The following is a 25395-nucleotide window of genomic DNA, read 5'->3' on the forward strand; positions in this document are numbered from 1 at the left end:
GGAAACTTTTAAAATGGGGAAGGGTGGGACTCAACCACAATGGGGCATTTGGGGAAACTGCCCCCCTCAGATAACACTCACATCTCAAGCCCACATCCCAAGCATGAACAGTGGTAAGCATAGAAGGAGTTAAGTTATAAGGTGCCCCGGAACCCCTAAATAGAGGGGAACTGGAGCTCCTCCAAGGAGTTCAATACCGCAGCCACCAACAGAATGGAAGGATTACTTGCATCAGGACTAAGCCACCATCCAACTGTAACCAATTGGGTGGCCAAATAGTATTTATACAAGTCTGAGAAGGCCAGGCCGCCCTGGTCCCAGAGGCGTATCAAGGTAGGCATTTTGTATCTAGGATTTTTTGGCCCCCATAAAAAGGAAGAGAAAACTTGGTTAAGCTTTACAAAAAATGATTTTGGAATCCAGGAGAATGCCTAAACAGATATATCATTCTCGGGAGAATTTTCATTTTTACCAAGTTGATGCTCTCCAATAACGAAAACGGTAAGTTTTCCCATGCCTCCAGTCTCAGCCGCATGTCTCCCAATACTGGGGACAAATTCAATGGAAGAAAATTAGAAGCCCGCCGAGAAATCACCACTCCCAGATATTTAAAACTTTCCAACTAAGTTACGTGCCTCCAAATCAATTGGAAACAAAAGAGACTTTCTCCAGTTGACCTTAAGACCAGTGACAGAAGAAAAGGAGTTCAGTACCTGAAGGGCCCCCTGTAAGGAAGGTCCAGCATCATTCAAAACCAAAAGGAGATCATCCACGTACAGGGCTACCCTCTCCTCCAGCCAGCCGATCCGCAACCCCTTAATGTCAAGGGAGCGCCGGAGAAAGAGGGCAGCCCTGCCAGGTACCTCTGGACAAGGGGAAAAAAAAGCGGACAACCCCCCCCCCCCCCCCCAAATCTAACCGCTGCTGTAGGTTGACTGTACAAAGTCTGCAAATATGCAGTGCATGAATATTAGTGCATAATTGACGCAGGTTCACATCCGTGGCCCTGCCTACCCTAAATCCCGTCTGATCCGAATCAATAATTGAGGAAAAATAGGTTGCAGATGTCTGGCAATAAGCTTAGTCAAGATCTTAAAGATGTTAGACGTTTTTTTTTTTTTGCAGCTTAAAAACACCCCTTCATGTTATTCTATGGCCTCATGCACACACAGGGCTTTTTGGAGCTCCAAGTGACATAGGCCTTTTTGAGCTGCAAAAAAAACCCAGGACCAGTGCGTTCTGGAGCTGCAGCGTGAAGCTGTAAAAAACGTCTGATGCTGCTAATGGCTAATTAACGTTGCTTATACAGGGCTAAGCCACATTATACGTTTTTTTGAAAATCAATTGTTCCCTATGGGAGCCCATTGATTTTAATGGAAGTCGCATCACAAGTCGGATCAGGGTCCCCCCCCCCAGGTTTCAAACCAGGTCCTTCGAGTCTGGTATGGATTTTGAGGTGAGCCCCATGCCGTTTTTTCGGTCCCCCCCCAAAATCCACACCAGACCCTTATCCGAGCATGCAGCCTGGCAGGCCAGGAAAGGGGAGGGGACAAGCGAGCAGCCCCACCCCCCCTGGACCATACCAGGCTGAGGCCACACTCCCTCAACATGGGGGGGGGGTTGGGTGCTTTGGCTCTGCCCCCCCCACCCCAAAGCACCTTGCCCCCCCCACCCCAAAGCACCTTGCACCTTGTTGAGGAGGACAAGGGCCTCTTCCCGACAACCCTGGACGGTGGTTGTGGGGATCTGTGGGCAGGGGGCTTATCGGAATCTGAAAGCCCCCTATAACAAGGGGGCCCCCCAGATCCCGGACCCCCTCCCTATGTAAATGGGTAGGGGGTACATTGTACCCCCTACCCATTCACCCCATAAAAGGCAGTGTATGTAAATAATGACAGGAGACGTTTTGAAAAGTTTATTAAAAAATCTTCATCCGGTCTTCTCTGCTCTGGTCTTCTCCCCTCCGCTCTTCTGCTTTTTTATTTATTTTATTTATTATTTTTTATTTTTACACAGTTTTTCTTTTAAATTTTTGATCATTTTTATTACTATTACAAGGAATGTAAACATCACCTGTAATAGAAATAGGCATGACAGAACCTCTTTATCGTGAGATCTGGGGTCAAAAAGATATACGATTGCTTTGGATTACAAGCATGTTTCCAGAATGAATTATGGTCGCAAGCCAAGGATTGTATATGCCAAAAAGGGCCAGTGTGCGTGAGCCCTTAGGAACTGACTAATCATTGAGAAGGAATAACTTCACATTAAAAGCATCTGCAGAGTGCAAGGGAAAAATACTGTAATTGAAAGCCGGGTGGTTAGTGAAAAGGTAAAGCTGGATACACACTATACAATTTCCTTTTGATTTTTTTCATTTAGATTTACCAAAACCATATAATATGAGGTCAAACCTCAACACTTTCAATTTGTATGCAATCAGGCAGGCACTTGCACTTCTTAGCTGAAGGTAAATCTAAAGAAAATCTAATAACACAAGTTGTATAGTGTGTATCCAGCTTTAGGGTGTGTTTAGACTAGGATTGCCATCTCATCCCTTTAAACCAGGACATACATCAATTGCACAAGTTCTGTCGCTGATTAAGGTGGTAATTAAACTCACTTAGTGTCTTATGTGCATTAAATTAGCCTCTGAGCCTGTGTAATTAATATGTGTCCTGGTTTAAAGGGATGAAGTTGCAACTGTAGTTTAGACACAAAGCCCCCACAAAGTAAAGTCTTCCTAACATTATAGTAATCTCTCTGTGCCTTTTTCATATTAAAACCTGCCTTTACAAGAAGTTACCTGATGACCTTGCCAGTCACTAGCACCTTTTCCTACTCTCTAGCAGCCATCTGCAGGCTCATAGAGCTTCTGCTGCGTTGCCATCATAGTGCTTCAAGTAAAAAGGACACATTTACTTCTGACTTACTATTGGGGATAATCATCCTAGCTACCCAAGGGAGGGCAGGGCTAAGCAGAACTGTCTGTCAAATATGTAATCCATGTTGCTGCCTGCATAGTGGATCAAATGTTTGACCAACAGCTCCGCTCTGCATGGCCTGGGGGTAAGCCTGAAAAAGCTGAAGTGACTAGATTATGTGATGCCCTGTGGCTTAGCCCAACTTCTGACTGTGAGGAGGTTAAGGGGAAAAAAGTGACCTATAAGTTAAAGAATAAAATAAAACATTCATTACATTTTTTTTTTAAAGTTTTTCCTCTACAAATGAGCTGGTGGTGGTGTGCTATATTCTTCAAACATGGGCTAAGTTTACAACCATATAAAATGTTATGCATGTGACTGCGACTGTGGGTATGTTGACCAGGGATGTCAAATGGAGTTGTGGTATGACCATATAAGGTACTTACAACTGTTTGCCCAAAGCTAAGATACATATCAGAAAGCTCAGACCTTAAGCAAGTGGGCCTCACTCAGAGTTAAAAGAGAAGTTAAAAAATTATAATCATACACAATCACAATTATAATCAGTTTTTGGTTACAGGTTCCAGAGAGCTGGTGACTGTCAGTTAGAGGTTCTCTGCTCTGCCCCTCAAACACTCATTGAAGCGCCAGGGTGTGGAGGGGGCGTAATTGGCTGGCTCCAGGTATCTGGGTGGGATCCTGACCATACAGTGCATCTGGAAATTAGTCACAGTGCTTCATTTTTTTCACATTTTGTTATGTTACAGCCTTATTCCAAAATGGATTAAATTAATTATTTTCCTCCTAATTTTAAAAGCCATACCCCATAATGACAATGTTAAAGAAGTCTGCTTAAATTCTTTGCAAATGTATTAAAAATAAAAATCAGAAAAAAAAATACATGGACAACAGCCTCAAGTCTTTTTGAGTATGATGCTACAAGCTTGGCACACCTATTTTTGGACAGTTTCTCCCATTCTTCTTTGTAAGACTTCTCAAGCTACATCAGGTTGGATGGAGACCCTCGGATCTCACTAGAGATGTTAAATCGGTTTCAGGTCTAGGCTCTGGCTAGGCAACTCAAGGACATTCACAGAGTTGTCCCGCAGCCACTCTTTTCTTATCTTGGCTGTGTGCTTAGGGTTGTCCTGCTGAAAGATGAAGCTTCACCCCAGTCTGAGGTCCAGAGTGCTCTGGATCAGGTTTTCATCAAGGATGTCCATGTACATTGCTGCATTCATCTTTCCCTTGATCCTGACTAGTCTCCCAGTTCCTGTAGCTGAAAAACATCCCCACAACATGATGCTGCCACCACCATGTCTCACTGTAAGGATTGTTTTGGCCAGGTGATGAGTGGTGCCTGGTTTCCTCCAGACATGACGCTTGCCATTAAGACCAAAGAGTTCAACCTTTGTTTCATCAGAACAATGTTTCTCATTGTCTAAGAGTCCTTCAGGTGCCCTTTGCCAAACTCCAGATGGGCTATCATGTGACTTTTACTGAGGAGTGACTTCGGTCTGGCCACTCTTCCATACAGGTCTGATTGGTGGAGTGTTGTAGAGATGGTTGTTCTTCTAGAAGGTTCTCCTTACTCTACAGGGAAATGCTGGAGCTCTTTTAGAGTGACCCTCGGTTCTTAATCACCTCCCTGACTAAGGCCCTTCTACCCTCAAAGCTTAGTTTGACCAGGCGGCCTGCTCTAGGCACTGTTAACTGTGGGACCTTATATAGACAGGTGTGTGCCTTTCCAAATTATGTCAACTGAATTTACCACAGGTGGGCTCCAATCATGTTGTATAAACATCTCAAGGATAATCAGTGGAAAAATAATGCACTTGACCTCAATTTTGAGTGTCATGGCAAAAGATGTACATATAGTTTTTTTTTTTTTTAATTTGCAAACATTTTAAAAAAACTTCTTTCAAGTTGTCATTATGAGGTATTGTTTATAGAATTTTGAGGAAAATTTGAATTTATTCTATTTTGGAACCTAACAAAATGTGAAAAAAGTGAAGCACTGTGAATACTTTCCGGATACACTGTATTAAAGTGTTACTAAACCCAAATACTGCATTCACTATAACTGGTCTCCCTACAGTACACAAAACATGAAAATGCAATTATTTTAGTAAATATGGACTGATAAATACCTTTTTCGTTAGCAATATACAGCAATTAGACCAATCTGCAGCTGAACTACACTTACTGTGTCTTATCTAGACTTGCCCAGAGTGAATGTGCAGGAGGGGGAGGATCTGTGCATACAGGATCACACAGCCTGTTTACACAATGCAGAGGATTAATCACTTAAGTTACACTGTGAGTAAAACAAGCATGCTATTCTGCATCTACAGACAGATTTTACTGTTATGGGTTTAGTACAAGAATGGGCAAACTACGGCCCGGCGGACCTTTTAATCTGGCCCGCAGAGCGCTAGCTAATTTATTCATTTACAGTGGCGGCCGGTCCTAGGCTTCAGCAAAGGGTGGACCCGGGGGGCAGAGCAGTGGGCCCCGAGCCCACCCATTGTGTGATAATAGCGATGGAAAATTTGCTATTGTCACACAGATCCTCCTCCTGGCCAATCGGGAAGCGGGTCTAATACCCGCTTCCTGATTGGCCGCAAGGCAAACACCATGCCATTGGCCGAGGAGGAGGCGGGAGGACTCGAGGAGACGCCAGGGGACCGAGGAGAAGCTGCTGCTGCAGGTAAGTGCACTGGTCTCGGGGGGCACACTGCATTGAAGGGGGCAAGCACGCTGGTCCCTGCATTGAAGGGGGCACGCACGCTGGTCTCTGCATTGAAGGGGGCACGCACGCTGGTCTCTGCATTGAAGGGGGCACGCACGCTGGTCTCTGCATTGAAGGGGGCACGCACGCTGGTCTCTGCATTGAAGGTGGCACGCACGCTGGTCTCTGCATTGAAAGGGGGCACGCACGATGGTCTCTGCATTGAAGGGGGCAAGCAAAATGGTCTCTGCATTGAAAGGGGGCACACAGGATGGTCTCTGCATTGAAGGGGGCATGCTGGTCTCTGCATTGAAGGGGGCATGCTGGTCACTGCATTGAAAGGGGGCACGCTGGTCACTGTGCATTGAAAGGGGGCACGCTGGTCACTGTGCATTGAAAGGGGGCACGCTGGTCACTGTGCATTGAAAGGGGGCACGCTGGTCACTGTGCATTGAAAGGGGGCACGCTAGTCACTGTGCATTGAAAGGGGGCACGCTGGTCACTCTGCATTGAAAGGGGGCACACTATACCTTAATTACTGAAGGCCCCTTTCACACTTTTGTGACCTCAAAGTCACGCAATTTTTTACAGCGTTTTTTGCCATCTACTCTTGGTCCGGCCCCCGGATCCAATATATGAACCCATTGCGGCCCTCGAGTCAAACAGTTTGCCCACCCCTGGTTTAGTAACACTTTAAGCATCACAGACTACCTTTTATATACAGGTAGAGTTCCTTTTTAAATTTGCATTTGCTTCAACAGATATTGCCACAGGAATATAGAAATACCATTTAATATCAGACGTGCAGCCAGCAATGACCTTGTTTTCTAGGCATAGAAGTTGTATTCTGTCTCAGCAAGTTGAAATATGATCTAACCTCATCACTTAAAGGGCAACTCCACTTTTGTGGGGAAAAAAAAGAGTAAAGAAAGAAAAAACAATATAACGTATACAATTGCGACACAAATCATATTGTAATTGAATGATTGAATGTTATTGAAAATGACCTTTCCTTTTCAATCTGCAGCTTTTGAAATTTTCTGAAAATGCAATGCAATATGGTTACCTGGAGCTGTTCTGTACACAGAATGTGTACTGACCACTCCCCAGAAACATCATTACCTGCTTGTGTGATTGGCTCACCAATTTTCCCAAAAGTCTGCCCAAGATACAAGTCAGATTTCTGGCATCCCTGCAATAAAAATGTCATTTTTGGTGAGATACTCCCAATAGGAACATGTCTATGTAGGGATGCAGGCCCAGCAGCTTTTCTCATTAGAGCCCTGCAGCTGCCACAGCTGATAGATAATTATGAAACTACCGCCATTTGATCCACTCAGCACAGGGGCACAGAGGAACAAACGATTTCTTCAGAATAACAAAAGGTAGGAATCTGCAACAAAGTTTGTTAAAATCCTTGTAATGTACAGAGATCACCCAGAGGGGAATGTTTTTTTCTCAACAAAAGTGGAGTTACGCTTTAAGCTGGGTACACACGATCCAAATATTGTCCGATTCAGTGTGTAAAGCTGTGTGTTTGATAGAAGCTAGTCTCACAAGCAGCTTCTGTCAAATAGGCATGCTGAAGAACCAACCAGTAGCCAATCAATAATCGCAGCCAATGGCTGTGAACAAAGTTTGTTCTGCCGTTGGGGCAGTCCTCTTGTCAGAACACAAAGGTACAGCCGGGTAGATTGTCACACTAACAACGCTTGTGTTAACATGGTGATCTTTCACCGCTGCTGCTGGGTTGAATGAAAAAAAACTGTGTGTGTGTACCCAGCCATAGCAATACAAAAGCTCTTCAGATACAAAATAAACAGAAACGGTTTCTGCAGCTACAGTATATGGTGCGTAAGTTCTCTTGTGTACACTAAAGGGTCTCTCTTTTATTTATACCACAGACCACCGTTTCTAATTTAAGAGGCCTCTTCTCGTTTTTATGAAAACTCAGCTGTATACTTCTTTTACCACATGCTTGGTGAAGCCAAGTGGGTGACACATATATGCGTAAAGAAAAGTGAACTTTAAGGCTGAATTCACATGTCAGCACATGGATCGTGGGCAGAATCGCCGCGATTCCGCCCGCGATCCGGAGATCATTGCAAATTGCGTGACGCTTGTGCGTTGCCCGTGATTTGCAATAGCATCCCAAACGCTGAGCGATGTTGCCGCGATTTCCACCTGCCGAATCGCGGTAACATCGCGCACAAAAAATCGCGGGACGCAATATGCTCCAAAGAAGCTCTTGTACTTTTTTGGGTGTAATGTGTCCCGCGATTTTTTTTTGCGCGATGTTACCGCGATTCGGCAGGCGGAAATCGCGGCAACATCGCTCAGCGTTTGGGGTGCTATTGCAAATCACGGGCAACGCACAGGCGTCCCGCGATTTGCAATGATCTCCGGATCGCGGGCGGAATCGCGGCGATTCTACCCGCGATCCATACGCTGACATGTGAATGCAGCCTAAAACCCAGCCGCCACATATATCATACTTGCCAACTGTCCCTTTTTTCCAGGGACAGTCCATGCAAATAGGAGCCTGTCCCAGGTAATTTATATTGTCCCTGGAAGCGCCTGTTAATCGGGCTGCCCATAAATGTTACGCAGAAGTAGTGCAGCTGAATGGGAGACTTATTCCAACTCTGCTACTGTGGCCTTAAATTTGAAATTCCCTTTTTAATTTTCTGTAATTCTCTCTATATTGAGTAGACTCTATAATCTGATAAGTAGGTGAACTTATTTATGCAGAGTGGGTGGAGCTTCAGGGAAGTGGGTGTGGTAATTGAAAGCTGTGCTGCAAAGTGTCCCTGGAATTTTTTTTTAAATGTTGGCAACTATGAGTCATATGCATCCATGGTGGCCTGCATGCTTCCCACACACTATGTGAGTTGTCACTGACAGGTCTCAGTCATGACTTCTGATCAGGAGCCAGTGAGGCAGGCTTACTATAACATGACTGCTGAAAGAGCCAATCACATGAAACAGAAGCCTCACCGTCTCCCTGACATTTAAGCTCAGAGACTGCTTTAAGAGGTTAAATAAACTTTACTTTTGCATTCCCTACATCAGCCTTTTTCAACCAGGGTGCCCAGGCACCCTGGTGTGCCTTGAGGTTTATTTAGGGGTGCCTTGGAAAAATGCCTAAAAATTGCCCAAAAATTGTATACAAGTCAGCATGCGGATGAAGCCTGCCTTTTGGTTACACAAAGTCAAAGGTTTCCATTGTGCACCATTACAACTTTCTAGCAATGGCATCATGCCTTCCCTGCTCCTCTCCATCAGCGTTGGGGGTCACACTAGCTGAGTGATGGAGAAAAACTGAGGGAGAAGAGAAACAATGGAATACTAGTCGGTACCAGTTTGCAAAAGTGCATTTGCTTTGGAAAAATAAATAACCTCTAATTTTGGGTATTCTACTTGTGAGGATGTTGCTGCGTTATGTAAAACCATTAAAATCGTTTTTACGTTTTAGAATGGGGTGCCTCAAGACTGTCCATAGTTTTTAACCACTTTACCACCGGAGGATTTTGCTGTCTTACGTCCAAGCCACTTTTTGCGATTCTGCGCTGTGCGACTTTAACTGACAATTGCGCGGTCGTGCAACGCCGTACCCAAAGAAATTTACGTCCTTTTTTTCCCACAAACAGAGCTTTCTTTTGGTGGTATTTGATCACCTGTGCGATTTTTACTTTTTGCGCTATAAACAAAAAAAGAGTGTTTATTTTGAAAAAATAACAATATTTTTAAAAAATTTTTATATGAAATTCCCCCCAAAAAAGATGTAAAAACCAATTTTTTTTTACATTTTTGGCCAATTTGTTTTCTGCTACCCATGTTTGGTAAAAAAAAATCACAATAAGCATATTTTGATTGGTTTGCGCAAAAGTTATTGCGTTTACTAACAAAGGGAAAGATTTATGTCATTTTTGGAGTTTTTTTTTAACGCATAATGGCGGCGATCTGCGATTTTTTTGCGGTACTGCGACATTGCGGCGGACAGATCGGACCCCTGACTGACATTTTTGACACTTTTGCGGGTACCAGTGACATTACTGCAGTAATCAGTGCTATAAATATGCACTGTTACTGTAAAAATGACACTGGCAGGGAAGGGGTTAATTTTATTGGAGAGGGAGGGGTTAATGTATGCCTGGTGCTTACTGACGTGTAGGGGGGGAGGTGACTGAGTGAGCCAGGGACAGATCGGGTGTCCAGCTATGCTGAACACTCCGATCTGTCACTCCCTGTCAATATGGAGATCCGCCCGCTTGTGTTTACACAGGCGGGCGGATCTCCACACTAGATCCCCGACGATCGGGGATGAGCGGCGGCGATCGCCGCTGCTCTTCCCCTGGCCCAACTCCCGCTGTGACCGAAAACAGCGGGAGCGAGCCTCCGGCGGCGCGCAAGCGCCGCCCAGAAGGGGGAGTGTCTGACGACGTAGTACTACGTCGTCAGGCGATAACGAGCCACTCTGCCGCAGTAATATTACTGTGGGCGGAGGTAAAGTGGTTAAAGGGAGCTTTGAGACTGTCCAGAAGTTTTAAAGGGTGCTTTGAGACTGTCCATAATTTTTAAAGGGTGCTTTGAGACTGTCCATAATTTTTAAAGGGTGCTTTGAGACTGTCCATAATTTTTAAAGGGTGCCTCAAGATTATCCATAGTTTTTAAAGGGTGCCTTGACTGAAAAAAGGTTGAGAAACACTGCCCTACATGACAGTGGCCCACAACATCACGTCCTCTCCTGACGCAACCGTCCATGCTTTCCTACTTCTAAGGCCACCAGCAAGTTCCACAAGTGCATTCCCATACTTAGATAAACGTTCCCTGACCTGTCAGTTACATACACATGTATAAATCCCCCATCACCTCTCTAGAACACTGTCAAGCCTTCCTCCTGTCTATGGAAAGTCTCTTGCTGTGTAACTGTCCTTGTAACAGGTCTTGTTTTCAAAAATGATCAATGTTACCAATAGGTTAGAATGCCCTATGAATGAATCTATTTGCCCTTTTAACATTTTAGTGCAAAAACAAAATATACTTTCCATATGACCAATAGAAGACATTGAGCTTATCCATTAGTCCCCCAAAAAAATGAAAGCTGAACTCCTAACACACAAACTTACATTTAAATATTTTCCACCATAGCCACACAGGATATAAAATTACTTTGTGTGGAAGGCTTCTGGGAAGGCTGTCTACAAGGTTTAGCAATATGTCTATGGGAATGTTTGACCATTCATTCAGAAGCACATTTATGAGGTCAGGCACTGATGTTGGATGAGAAGGTCTAGCTCGCAGTCTCCGCTCTAATTTCTCCCAAAGGTGTTCTATCAGGTTGAGGTCAGGATTCTGTGCAGGCCAGTCAAGTTCCTCAACCCCAAACTCGCTCATCTATGTCTTTATGGACCTTGATTTGTGCACTGGTGCACAGTCATTTTGGAACAGGAAGGGCCATCTCCAAACTGTTCCCACAAAGTTGGGAGCATGAAATGGTCCAAAATGTATTGGTATGCTGACACCTAAAGAGTTCCCTTCACTGGACCTAAGGGGCCAAGTCCAACCCCTGAAAATAACCCCACTCCATAATCCCCCTTCCACCAAATGATTTGGACCAGTGCACCCCAGAGCTGCGGGGATGTTTCAGGAAGAAGAGTGGGAGAAAGGGAGGATGCATATCACATATGTACTTATTTATATAATATTCATATATATTATATTAAAGTGGAAGTAAACTTCCATCTCTGACTTTTACCTATAGGTAAGCTTATAATAGGGCTTACCTGTAGGTAGTGTAAAGATCTCCTAAACATGCACTGTTTAGCAGATGCTAACTGTACATGCAGTCTGTGACATCACCCAGGCTGTTCCTTCAGAGCCCTGTGCTGTAAACTGTGGCTCCTGCACGCATGCGTGGGAGTGACATCATCGTGGCTCTGGCCAGTCACCGAGTCGAAGTCTGCAAACCCGGAAGCAAGACAGGTTAAGATGGGAATGCCTGCAGCTCTGACATCTCAGTGCTGGAAGGGCTTTGTTTTGAGGTACGTTTAACATAATGTGTTAGTATGTGATGCATACTAGCACATTATGACATTACCTCCAACGGTTTACAACCACTTTAATATTTATATAAATGTATATTTATATACATATTTATATAATATTATAATATACACTATTATATATAGGTAATATAAAATACATACTATTTATATTTAATATACATATTTATATCACATTCTTATTAATAACACTCAAGTACTGTGAATGTATACCTATATATAACGTACATATGTATATAATAATATATACTAACTAATACATCTAGGTATGTTCAGTAAGTATGTATGAGGAGGTAAGTAAAACATTGGATAGAGGGTTGGCTGTGGATGTAGTATGCTTGAATTTTGCAAAAGCGTTTGACACAGTTCCCCACACACGGCTAATGTGTAAGGTAAAGTCTGTTACTGGCTTGGAAAGATCAGTTTGTAAATGGATAGAAAACTGGCTAAAATATAGAATTCAGAGAGTAGTGGTTAATGATTCTTACTCTGAATGGTCTAAGGTTATCAGTGGTGTACCCCAAAGTTCAGTGTTGGGACCCTTACTTTTTAATATCTTTATAAATTAAGTAAAAGTACCATTTCAGTCTTTGCAGATGACACCAAGCTTTGCAGTGGAAAACATTCCTTTCAGGATGTCTCCAACTTACAAGCCAATCTCAATGCACTGTTTCATTGGGAAACTATGTGGCAAACAAGGTTTAATGTTGATAAATGTAAAGTTATGCACTTGGAGGCTAAGAATATGCATGTATCATACATACTAGGGGGAGTAGAACTGGGGAAATCCATAGCGGAGAAAGATCTGAGGGTGTTGGTAGATCATAAGCTTAATAATAGCATGCAATGCCAAACTGCCGTTTCCAAAGCAAGCAAAGTCCTTTCTTGTAATAACAGAGGTCTGGACTCCAGAGAGAGAAAGATCATTTTGTACAGATCATTAGTAAGACCTCATCTGGAATATGCAGTTCAGTTTTGGGCACCAGTTCTTAAAAAGGATATCGGGGAACTGGAGAAAGTGCAGAGAAGGGCAACCAAACTGATAAGAGCCATGGAGGAGCTCAGCTATGAGGAAATATTAGAGGAACTGAATTTATTCTCTCTTGAGAAGAGGGGATTAGGAGGGATAGGATCAACATGTATAAATACATAAGGGGTCCATATAGTGAACTTGGTGTTCTGTTGTTCACTTTAAGGTCATCACAGAGGACAAGGGGGGCACTCTTTATGTCTAGGGGAAAAGAGATTTAAGGCCCGTACACACGTAGCGATTGTCGACCGTAAATATTCAGCCGCCGAACGATCGGCCGATTGTCGGCTTGTTAGTATGATGCTTCCGACAACCGACGGCGACTTTTCGGCCGAACAGAATCGGGTGTGCAGGCTATAAAATTTTTGTTGGCCGTCACCAGAACGGCCGATTGTTCGCCAGTCAGTACAGAATTCGGCCGACTAACAGCAGATTTGCAAGACTGGGCATGCTCAGAAAAGAAAAAAGACAAGGAAAGTTAACCATCACATGACATCACTTCTGCAGTCGGCTGTTGTTGGCCGACAAAATTCATGTGCAGTCTTTATCACTTTTCAACCGACAGGACAGCATCGGACAAAAGACGGCCGATCGTTCGGCCGACATTCGGTACGTGTGTACGGGGCATTAGTCTTCAAATACGGAAAGGTTTCTTCACTGTAAGAGCTCTGAAAATGTGAAATAGATAGGTGGTTCTGGCCAGCTCAGTAGATTGCTTTAACCACTTCTGGGCCGTTAGGTTTTACCCCCTTAATCAAATAGGGCTTTCTTTTGGTGGTATTTGATCACCTCTGCAATCTTTATTTTTTGCGCTATAAACAAAAAAAGAGTGACAATTCTGGAAAGAAAAACAATATTTTTTACTTTCTGCTATAAAACATTCCCAATGAAAAAAATTAAAATCAAAGTTTTTCATCATTTTAGGCCAACATGTATTCTGCTACATGTTTTTGGTAAACAAAAAAACAATAAACGTATATTGATTGGTTTGCGCAAAAGTTATCATGTCTAAAAACTAGGGGAAAGATTTATGTCATTTTTGTTATTTATTTACTAGTAATGGCGGTGATTAGCGATTTTTAGCAGGACTGCGACATTGCGGAAGACAGATCAGACACCTAACTGACATTTTTGACACTTTTGGGGGGACCAGTGACATTACTACAGTAATCAGTGCTAAAAATATGCACTTACTGTAATAATGACACTGGCAGGGTTAACACCAGGGGCGATCAAAGTGTTAAGTGTTTCCCTATGGGGTGCTTTCTAACTGTGGGGGAGATGGGCTTATGGAATGAACACAGAGACCTGTGTTCCTAAATAGGAGGAACACAGGAGCCCTGTGTTCATTGCTGACAGAACAGCGATCTGCCACGTTTACCACGGCAGACTGCCGTTCTGTCTCCACGGGGAGCGATTGCGGGTGCCCGGCGGCAATTTTAGGCTGCCCGCCCCACAGATCAGCTTCCCCTCTGGCAAATGGGAGCGCGTCCCCATGAGCGCTCCTGCGATCTGACATACGAGTACGTAGTTTCGTTTGAACCTGCTGATCTGCCGCTGTATTTGTACAACGGCTGGTTGGCAAGTGGTTAAAAAAGGCCTGGATTCTTTCCTAGGTGTACATAATATTAATGGGTACTAATATTTATAGGTAAAGTTGATCCAGGGAATATCGGATTGCCTCTCGGGGGGGATCAGGAAGGAATTTCTTTCCCCTGCTGTAGCAAATCAGATCATGCTTTGCTGGGGTTTTTCGCCTTCCTCTGGATCAACTGGGGGTATAGGATTGTGTATATGGGATTGTATGGTCGGGTTTTCTTTTATGTTTTTGATTGGTTGAGCTACATGGACTTGTGTCTTTTTTCAGCCTGCCTAACTATGTGTGTGTGTGTGTATATATATATATATATATACATATATATTTATTTATTTATTATATATTTCGAATTTTATATATATATATATATATATATATATATATATATATTTTCTTTTTATATATATTATATGTATGTTTACACTGTATACATGTATAAATATTATTTGCATATATATATATATATATATATATATATATATTATTTACTAATATATATTTTGAAAATGTTTAACTATATATATATATATATATATATATTTCATATATATTATATGTATGTTTACACTGTATACATGCATAAATATTATATATATATATATATATATATATATACTGTATACATATATATATTATTTACTAATATATATTTTCAAATTGTTTAACTATATATATATATATATATATATATATATATATATATATATATATATATATATATATTTCATATATATATTATATGTATGTTCACACTATATACATGCATAAATATTATATATATATATATACTGTATATATAATATATATATATATATATATATATATATATATATATATATATATATAATTTACTAATATATATTTTCAAATTGTTTAACTATATATATATATATATATATATATATATATATTTCATATATATTATATGTATGTTTACACTGTATACATGCATAAATATTTTATATATATATATTTACTAATGTATATTTTTTTAACTATATATATATATATATATATATATATATATATATATATATATATATATATATATATATATATATATATATATACATGCACACACATTGTTATATTTATAATATTCATATAATATTTGTCATATTATTACAATATTTTCTTTGTTTTAGTATTTTGTGTGTCCAGTAATAGTGTGTGGTGTGTTGTATTTGGTTATGGTGGTTACATTGTATTGTGTCAGTGTATAGTAAAGGTCACAAGCAGCAGCAGCCTTCCCCTCACCCGTATAGATGAGCCAGCCATGAACACGGCGCTGTGTGATAATTCTCCTCACAGTATACGGTCCTCTCAGTACAATGAGGGGACGTCTCAGGGACGGTTCTCTGTTCCTATGGGCGGGACACCTCACTACACCGTTATAAAGTGCTAAAGCCGACCATTCGGGGTCAGTTCTACCTCATTGCAGAGGAACAGAGGAAGTCCCCTTTACTCCACACAGCATTCTCATCATGTCCCAAGGACCCATCTACAACCCAGTAAGTGCGGGCTGTGCCTGACCGGGGGGGGGGGGGGGGTCACTGGGGGGTTGTCATATGTTGGACACAGCCCCATTATACATGACTACAGGTGTGTATGTATGCATGATGTGTATATTTCTCTCTGTGTAGCTTGTCTTGCTGGGTTTGGGTCAGTCATGTGATGTGTGCTGTGTTGGCAGGCAGTTCCCAGGGCTGTGTACAGTAGAATGGGGCTGTGCTCCCACAACAATGCTATGTACTATCACTGGCCCATGGACATGCTGAGGGCTTTCTGCTTTTGTATCTTAAAGTATAACTAAATAACAAAACTTCTTTTTTTTTAGTTTTGGATTGAGTTTAGAGGGATTAGAACACCTATTAGAGAGATTCACCCTCTCTATTTGTCCTATTTAGCATTTAAAGTGAAAGTAAAAGAAAATCCCAAATTTTTGTTTGTCCCCAGAAAAGTAATAGAGAGGAACTCTTCCAATGGGGAAACTAGTTCCAGTCCCCACAGAATTCCCTTATGTTGCAGGGATTTCCTCTCACTTCCTGTTTGGCTATGGAATAGAAAGTGACAGGAAATCTCCGTAATTGGACACAGATAACGAAATAAAATCTGACAGGGTTTATAATCCTCCCTTAGTGCCGGGTCACACTAACGCGGCACGACTTCGGGGGCGACCTGTGAAGTCGCGTGCACCGCGACTTCGGCGCGACTTACACGGACTTCATATAATGAATGTCTATGCAAATCGCTCCGATGTCGCCCCAAAGTAGTACAGGATCCTTTTTCTAAGTCGGAGCGACTTGAGTCGCTCCTATTAGAACGGTTCCCGTAGCACACAATGGACCGCGACTAGTCAGGCAGACCAGTCGCCTGACAAGTCGCGGTAGTGTGATTGGGGTCTTACTCTATCCAAAATGAAAAAAAAAAAAAGTTTTGCCTACAGCTCTACTTTAAGCTGGCTACACATTATACAATTTTCTTGTACAATTCATCTTTAGATTTACTAAAACCATATAGTATGAGGTAAAACCTAAACACTTTCATTTTGTATGCAATCAGGCAGACCCTACACTACATAGTTGAGGGTAAATCTAAAGAAAATTGAACAAGAAAATTGTATAATGTATGGTCAGCTTTATCCAGTTGCCCCCTCCCTGCTATTTTGTATGTTGAATTTATCCTGAAGAGTTCACCTTTGTAAGGCCTATTGTACAGGGGGCCCATCCACCTACCTAAAGCCTACCCTACAGCCGGCTGTTCACATGGAAAGCGACAGTGCCTGTCAAACGCTCCTATTTAAAGGAGTTGTAAAGGCAGAAGGTTTTTTATCTTAATGCATTCTATACATTAAGATAAAAAAAACCTCTGTTCAGCAGCCTCCCTCAGCCCCCGTAATACTCACCTGAGGTCCCTCTCTGTCCAGTGATGTCCTCGAGTGCCTCAGCCATTCAAGATTCCCTCTCCTGATTGGCTGAGACACAGCAGCGGCGTCATTAGCTGCAGCTTCTGTCAATCAAAGTCAGCTAGCCCTATAGGGGAGAGAGGGGGCAGGGGCGGGGCAGGGCGCCATATCTGATTGGACACAGGGAAGTGTGACTCTGCTCTGGTGCCCCCATAACAAGCGATGCATACTAGCTCATTAGGCTTTTGTCTTTACAGGTTTTTTATTCTCTCGATGAGGGTTTACTTCCTCTTTAAGCTGAATTTCGCTTTCTTTGACCTGCAAGTTTTATGCCTCTTGCACACAGGTGTCTGAGTCCATGCAACATAAATGTCAGCATATTTCCACTGCCTGGAAAGTTTAGGGTGCTGCACAGAGCCACCCATGTCTATGGACAGCTGTACACAGCACCCGGGCTGGGGAAAAACAGGTGTCCATGTACAAGAGGCCATCAAATACAAAAATAATGTTACCTGTTCCCTAAATGAAAATAAGGTTTACATGCTCATTTGCAAAAAATATTTATTTGTTGTTCAGTTACATTGTATATTACAACTTAGAACACTCTGAACATCATAGTAGACAGTACCTTGCAGAAAATTATGACATATGGTATTCCAGGTTGTAAATGTATTAGAAAAGTTGAGCCAGCCATATATGGATAGAATCTCACTAGGGACTGTCCAAGATTCGATCTGTCTATGGACAGGCTCGTTGTACTAAAGTAGATCCATCGATTGAATTCAGTAAAACCAGCCTGTTGGATTTTTTTTACAAGCCATCACTGCTGGCGGCTGTAGGTCCCTCTGTAGTGACCATTGTGTTCTACTGGCAGGTAGAACAGTATAGCGCTGTGGGAGGGATTCCCCCGTCAGCACTGACTCTGTTGGAAGTAAAGAAAATTGCATAATCTATGGGCTACTTTAGTAGCAGAAAGAAAACTCTGAAAAAAATATGGGACCCTATGTATCATGCTATGCATATTGGTATTCTATAAGTATTGTTTTATCAAATTAGAGTAGTTATAAACCTCTGCTAGATACTGGACCTGAACACACTGATTCTTTATTTACTATGCCCTAAATGAATGAATCAATGAATGAATGAATGTAGTGATTTGTTGTATGTTAAGACATTATTGTATTATCATTTATGGTCCAGCTTGTGTTGCCAGTTCATTGAGAGCCGGAGCCAGCTGTCAGTCAGGCAGCTGGGTGGATCCTGACATTATTGTTGGGATCTTTCTAGAGCCTATGGCGCTCTGTGGTATCAACCGACAGCTGGCTTTATAAGCTGACTCTGGGTCACAGGAGTGCAGAACTAAGTGCACTCCTGTGACTCAGAAGAAAAGTATCGCTTTGGCCATACTTCTCTTTTAAATATAATTTTTATGTGTCAATAAAGTTGAAGGAGTTGTAAAGGCTGAAGGTTATTTATGCATTAAGATAAAAAGCCTTCTGTATGCAGCAGCCGCCCCAGCCCCCCCTAATCCTTACTTGAGCCCCATCTCTATCCAGCGATGTCCACGAGTCCCTCGCTCATCCGGGACTCTCCCTCCTGATTGACTGATACACAGCCATGGCGCTATTGGCTCCTGTGGCTGTCAATCAAAGTCAGTTAACCAATCAGGAGAGACAGGGGGTGGGGACAAATGTCAGCTCCGTGTCAGAATGGATACACAGAGCTGCAGTTGGCTTGGGTGTCCCCATAGTAAGCTGCTTTCTGTGGGGGCTTTTGGACAGGAGAGAGGGGCTAGGAGCAGAAACAAGGGATCTGAGAAGAGCAGGATCTGGGCTGCTCTGTGCAAAACCAACTGCACAGAGGAGGCAAGTTTAACATTTTTTTTTTTATAAAAAACAAAGAGATTTTTCAATCACTTTAGTTTACAATTATTTTTATTAAATTTCTTTACATACATGACAAATAAAAATATAACATTACCAAACCAAAACATCAATTTACACAAAACCATTATATTTTAGGTGTCACCAGCATGTATTTTACCCTTCAACTATTTTTCTTTTCATTTTATTTCCCCTTTCTTTTTCCCTCCCTTCCTTCCTCCAATCCCTCCACTCCAAAAAACAAAAAATGTCTCACATGCAGGCAGGTGTAAGCAAGCCCTTAGACTAAAAAATACCTCTGAGATTAACCATTAACATTTATCTTAACACTAAAATGTAAAATGTAGGTTAACAGTAAAAACCCCTTAGGGCCATGTAAGATAGGCAATTGTTGTGACTGGTGAGGCTTCCAATTATTCCAAATGGAGTCACCACCTTACCTGCCTTAACTGCTGCAGAATTACACTCACTATAGAGGTAGCAACTTTATAGGAAAGGTAAATGGTCTCTTAGGACATTTGTGGTAATGTGCTATACCACACTGTATTTGACTTGTACCTGTGCTACAACAAATGAAGCATATCCTACTTTGTGTGCATTGAGGTACGTTGCAGTCCAATCATTTTGAGTGGACTGCTAAGCCAGTGTGGTGCAATGCACCTCAGCACAGGAAAATGCATGCGTTGTGATGCGGAGTGCAGTATGGGATGAACAGGACCTTGCTGATCCTTATACTGATCAGTTGTTCCCAGCAACAAAACTGCTTGTCTGACCACAGCCTAATCCCTTAACCTACCATAATACTTAATCCTTAAAGTGGTTGTAAACACAAAAATTTTTTTTTTACCTTAAAGAGGTTGTAAACCCAGATAAAACATTTTTTTTTTTTTTCCGACCTGAAAGATAAACACATAATGAGCTAGTATGCATCGCATACTAGCTCATTATGAAATACTTACCTTAGTACGAGCCCCCGCCGTGCAGTCCGCTTACCTCTATGACGGGCGACATGTCTAGTCACCCGTCTTGCGGGATCACGGCATCCGGCCATCTGATTGGCCTGAGCTGACGGTCACGGCACGGGACTCTGAAGGAACGGCACCAGCGGCCGTTCCTTCAGAGCGCATGCGCCAGTGACGTCACTGGCTGCATGTAAGGTGAATATCTCCTAAACGATACATATTTAGGAGATATTTACAGTACCTATAGGTAAGCCTTATCATAGGCTTACCTATAGGTACAACTTGCAGAGGAGGGTTTACTTCCTCTTTAAAGTAATTGTAAAGTCTCATTTTTTTTTCTAAAAATAAACAAACATGTTATACTTAGCTCCCCAGTGCAATGGTTTTGCACAGAGCAGCCCAGATCCTCCTTTTCTTGGGTCCCTCTTAGGTGCTCCTGGCCACTCCCTCTTAACAGCTTTCTACTCTTCTGGAAAGGCTGTCCACAAGGTTTAGGAGTGTCTATGGGAATGTTTGACCATTCTTCCAGAAGTACATTTGTGAGGTCTGGCACTGATGTTGGAGAGAAAGCCTGGCTCACAGTCTGCGCTCTAATTCACCCCAAAGGTGTTCTATCGATTAAGGTCAGAATTTTGCGCAGGCCAGTCAAGTTCCTTCACCCCAAACTCGCCCATCTATGTCTTTATGGACCTTTCTTTGTGCACTGGGGTGCAGTCATGTTGGAACAGGAAGGGGCCAACCCCAAACTTTTCCCACATAGTTGGGAGCACGAAATTGTCCAAAATGTCTTGGTATGCTTATGCCTTAAGAGTTCCCTTCACTGGAACTAAGGGGCCAAGCCCAACTACTGAAAATAAAACCCAACTCCATAATCCCCCCCCCTGCGCAACATGATTTGGACAAGGGGACTCCCTCATTTATATAGTTTGGTAATGTCAGGGGTCTGTGGACCAAGCAGGACCATTGGCTTCATCTATCTCATGAAGTTTTAAAACTGTAGGAACTGGCTATACTAAATGTAGGTTTTAACCATATCTAGAGATGTATGTAACACTATACAAACGTGTTGCAACCAAAGTAACAATTCTGAGATATAGGAAGAAACAAGAGGTTGTGGTATGATAAAAAAAAGTCTGCTACAAGAAACAGTAGATGCTTTCACATTCAAAATGTCTAAAAATACTTCCACATACTGTATATTAGACAACCCTTTTGATGTCTGTAAATTAATCTATCTGTAATGTTCAAACATAATTTACCCATTGGCCATACCTGAATGGTCCGGAGAGTACCTAGTATGATCAATCAATAAACCTAAACGAGAAAACTCTATTTAATGGATGGCTTTGGACCAACAGCATTGTACATATTAATGTTTTAAAAACAAACAAACGTAGAAACATCAAGTGGAGCTGTGAACATTTAAACCTAGGATACCTAATATAGGATTAGGTATCCAGCAAAACATTTTAACCTGCCATGCTGTTGATTTTTACATGTGTTATCTATTAAAGTGGTTCTAAAGGCAGAAGGTATTTATCTTAATGCATTCTCTGCATTAAGATAAAAAAAAGCCTTCTGTATGCAGCTTCCCCCCCCTTATACTTACCTGAGCCTGATATTGATCCAACAATGTTCACAACAGCAGCGACGGTCACAGCTATCTCTACTCACTGGACAAAGAGGCAGCAGTGGGAGTCATATGGCTCCTGCTGCTTTTATTCACAGCCAATGAGCAGAGAGCAGGGTGTAGGGCCGCACCATGATCTGTGTGTAATTGACACACAGAGCGCAGCTCGGGATTAAGCCTGCATGAGTGCCCTCATAGCAAGCTGCTTGCTATGGGAGAGCTTAGCAGGGGGAAGGAGCAGTGGGGGACCTCAGAAGAGGAGGATTGGGACTGCTCTGTGCAAAATCATTACACAGACCAGGTAAGTATGACATGCTTATTATAAAATAATAAAATAGGTTTACAATCACTTTAAAGACATTCATATTTACCATGGTAATAACGTATATTACATCAAAAATGGTCCCACTTTTTCAAATATTAATGTAGAAAGGTATGATGCAGAAAAAAAAACTATACTTCCTTGATGATCCTCTTTCTCCAGATCTTTTATAGTGGCAATACAGGATTATGTGAGTTTAGGGTGACAAGATATGAGAAGGAATCTGGCAATATTTATTTACAATATACAGTAGTCTGCCACAGTATTTGTATCGAAATATGAGGAAATTGGGGAATTGCCTTGAGCAGTTTATTAAATGGCAAAATAAATGTGCCTAAATGAATACCTTTTAAGTTAGGATATTTTCTTGTATCTCTCTGTGACTCTATTACTGATATCTGTGCACAGAGCTCCACATGCACACCTCATGTGGACAACATAAGGGGTCCCCACGCGGCTGCTTGGCTTTGTATGGTATCTTATATTACAGAGAAAGCAACAGAAATGGCTGGAACACACCAATGTAGAGGGGAAAACACCAAACTTCCAAAAACTGAGAATTATGGCAGATAGATCTTGCTATTAGAGTATTCAAGATGTAAAATGCAAAGAGCTGACTGTGTCTACCAGGCTCCATTTTGGATAGATTAGCCCTTCAATCAAATTTTAGGCATAGTGCTTCAGAAGTAAGAATTCAAATGACAATGTCCCTATTGCAGAAATAAACAATACCATTTTCAGATATTGTTTCTATGCAATACATGAACATTTTACAATGCTAGGATGATCTTTTCAGCTAAGAGACAACTTGAAATAACAAATTATTCAGAATGGAAAGGGTTATATGTGTGCATTTTTACATAAAAAGTTGTCTCAAGATGCAAATAAAAAATATACATGTTAAGAATACAATATATACTATTACAAACATGTAATCTTTGTGTTTTAGCCTGTTCCATTCAACACTCATTTTCACTCTGGGCTGAATGATGGGACTTTACTAATAATCAGTGGCTCTGTCCTTCCATCAGGTGACAGGTATGTACTGTATGTAATGCTGGCTGGTGACAAACATTATATTAATGCTTGGTTTACTGAGAGGAATGATGGCTTGTCAGATGATTGCAGAAAAAACAAGAACTTACAGGCTGTGACTAAAGACCTTTAAAGTAAATCATTAATTACTTCTTTTTTTTTTTTAGGTCAAAACTTCATTACAGTACCCATCTGCAATAAGAATGTGGTACTAAGTCTAATATTGAAGTTGATATATGAAGTTGATTTTACAGAGAATGTAAAACATTCCATGAAAGCAGTTTACTATTTGCGTTCTATAAAACTGCAAGGATTGAAGAGAGTAAGCAGAAAAATTGTACCATTGCAAGACTAGCATAAAAATGTTTTCAGATTAGCCACATTTTGATAAACATAATAAAATATTCAATAGTAACCAACCCATTGGTAAGACATACTCCATTTACACTGGCATTTAATAAGCAGTCAATTTAATCAAAGTCTGCTATAACCAGTAAGTAAGAGAACTAACTAAAGAGTAGTGTCCAGTTTTGTTTCAGGATATATGATAAGTGAGAAAGCTGACATGTTTTTTGGGCATGACATTTTTAAAAACGGTAATACTGTAAGCAACAACTTGCAGTGTTAAACCCTGGGGAAATAAATTTACAAAAAAATAAAACTATGATTCAGAAATGATGTATTAACCTTTAGAAAAGAAAATGCTGTACAAGTGTCATACCAACATGCATGATGTTTGCACTGACGTTGGCATGCAGTCTAGTCCAAAGATCACAAGTTCTGTCATAATTTATGCTTTTCCTGTTTTTAGATTCTTTTGAAGGTTGATGGGCTGATTATCTTAAAAGAGTATTTCGGTTTCATTCTGTTTTCATGGGACTAGCTAATCTATGTATTTGACATGGACACAAGCAATGGTCAAATAGTCATAGTTCCCCAGTGTAAAACTTTCATTGACTTTATGACTGGGTTCTACTAACTGCTATTGCACTGCCTAATGATGCTACCTCAATAGACAGTAAAGCTGGCTATACACAAGTAGAATTTCAAATTTTTCATTTTAAGAATGTTTGTTCCATTTTCTAAATGGTAAGTGAGGTCAAATCAATGTTCATTTTAGCAATGTCAAGAAAAATTCAAAGGGGCAGGGGGGAAAATTTGTCTTTCGTTCATTGACAGACACAGCTCTTCATCTTCATGACAGTAGGGTTATACTGACCCCTACAGGAGTAGGACACTACGCAGAGAAAAATTTGAGCACGCCTATGGGGCAGTCCCAAGCGGTATACTTCCAATTCCTGGTATAGGTATTCAGTTTTTTCTGCCTAGTCAGGAGTAAGGACCTACTTCCTTGCCGGGATCTCTGGTCCTAGCAATTTTTTCTTTTTAAATTAAATTTTTTCCTCCTTTTATTATTATGTTCCTGTGAGAATCTACTATCAACTGCTGGACTGGGCGACTAACTGGATAATTTAGATCCTTAGGGTTCTTCCAGTCCGGCCAGCGAGCACGTGCAGACCGCAGCTCCGCACTAGGTCGGCCGTGACATAGCACCAATGGACGGGGGCTGGCCTGCGAGTTTAATGTCTTGTGAGGGCGCACATGAACTGGCTTCAGCCTCAGTCTCAGCGTTTCCTCCTGGACGACTGCACCCACATTACAATGGAGCAGTGTCCTGTCCGGAGCGGTGCCCATCCTGTTCCTGGTGTGGTAAGTAGCTGTCCCACCTCTACTCCTGGCGGGTTTTGGGGTGGACGTGGGCCCCTCCCTGGGATGGTCGGACCCCTGGGTTTCCCTCCTTCCCAATGGCATCATAGCACGCCACCGGTGACCAAACGGTTGCTCCTTGAGGGGAATGGGCCAGTGGGGGCACCTGCCAGGGATCCCCTGTTGGGATAATTTTTTCCAGCCCTGGGACCCGGGGAATCGCGTGGCGCCGTGCAGGGCTGCCATTTTCTTGTAGCCTTATGTGCGAAAGATCGGCGACCATGTTTGTGTAGCCTCGGCAGCCATTTTCCCATGGTTTCCCATTGCAAATAGCAGTGGCCATACTTTTGGAGTTCAGTTGGGCGGTGATTCAGCGGTGGGAAGTCTCCTTGGCCCCTAGTGTCTGAAATAGCGCTGTTCCTCTCCCTGATTGCCGCATGGGTGCAGATAGCTTTGCTGTGAGCTGACCGGTGGTGGTGAGTGCCTGGTGGGGTTGTCTCTCCCTCTTGCTGCTATACAGCGGTAGTGCTGTGCTGGGCCTTGTGGTACTAACAGCGCGGTGGGGTGTCCCTTGCAGTGTTTTTACACTTTGTTGTGTGGATCC

The 25395-nt window shown here is 42.0% G+C and overlaps 1 protein-coding gene across 1 annotated transcript in view; it reads left to right on the forward strand.

Moving 5' to 3' along the window:
• The first annotated feature begins 15799 nt into the window (after window positions 1-15799).
• The window catches only part of LOC309547796 (galectin-9B-like), a 47844-nt gene continuing 38248 nt past the window's right edge, over window positions 15800-25395 (forward strand). Inside the window, exons 1-2 of the mRNA XM_082247797.1 lie at window positions 15800-15858; window positions 22999-23087. Of these exons, the coding sequence (XP_082103923.1) occupies window positions 15832-15858; window positions 22999-23087 (116 nt within the window). The 5' untranslated portion in view covers window positions 15800-15831. The remainder of the gene's footprint in view (window positions 15859-22998; window positions 23088-25395) is intronic.

Source organism: Pelophylax lessonae (genome assembly GCF_965119305.1).
Source record: "Pelophylax lessonae genome assembly, chromosome: 2".
In the NCBI taxonomy this organism is placed as follows: Eukaryota; Metazoa; Chordata; class Amphibia; order Anura; family Ranidae; genus Pelophylax; species Pelophylax lessonae.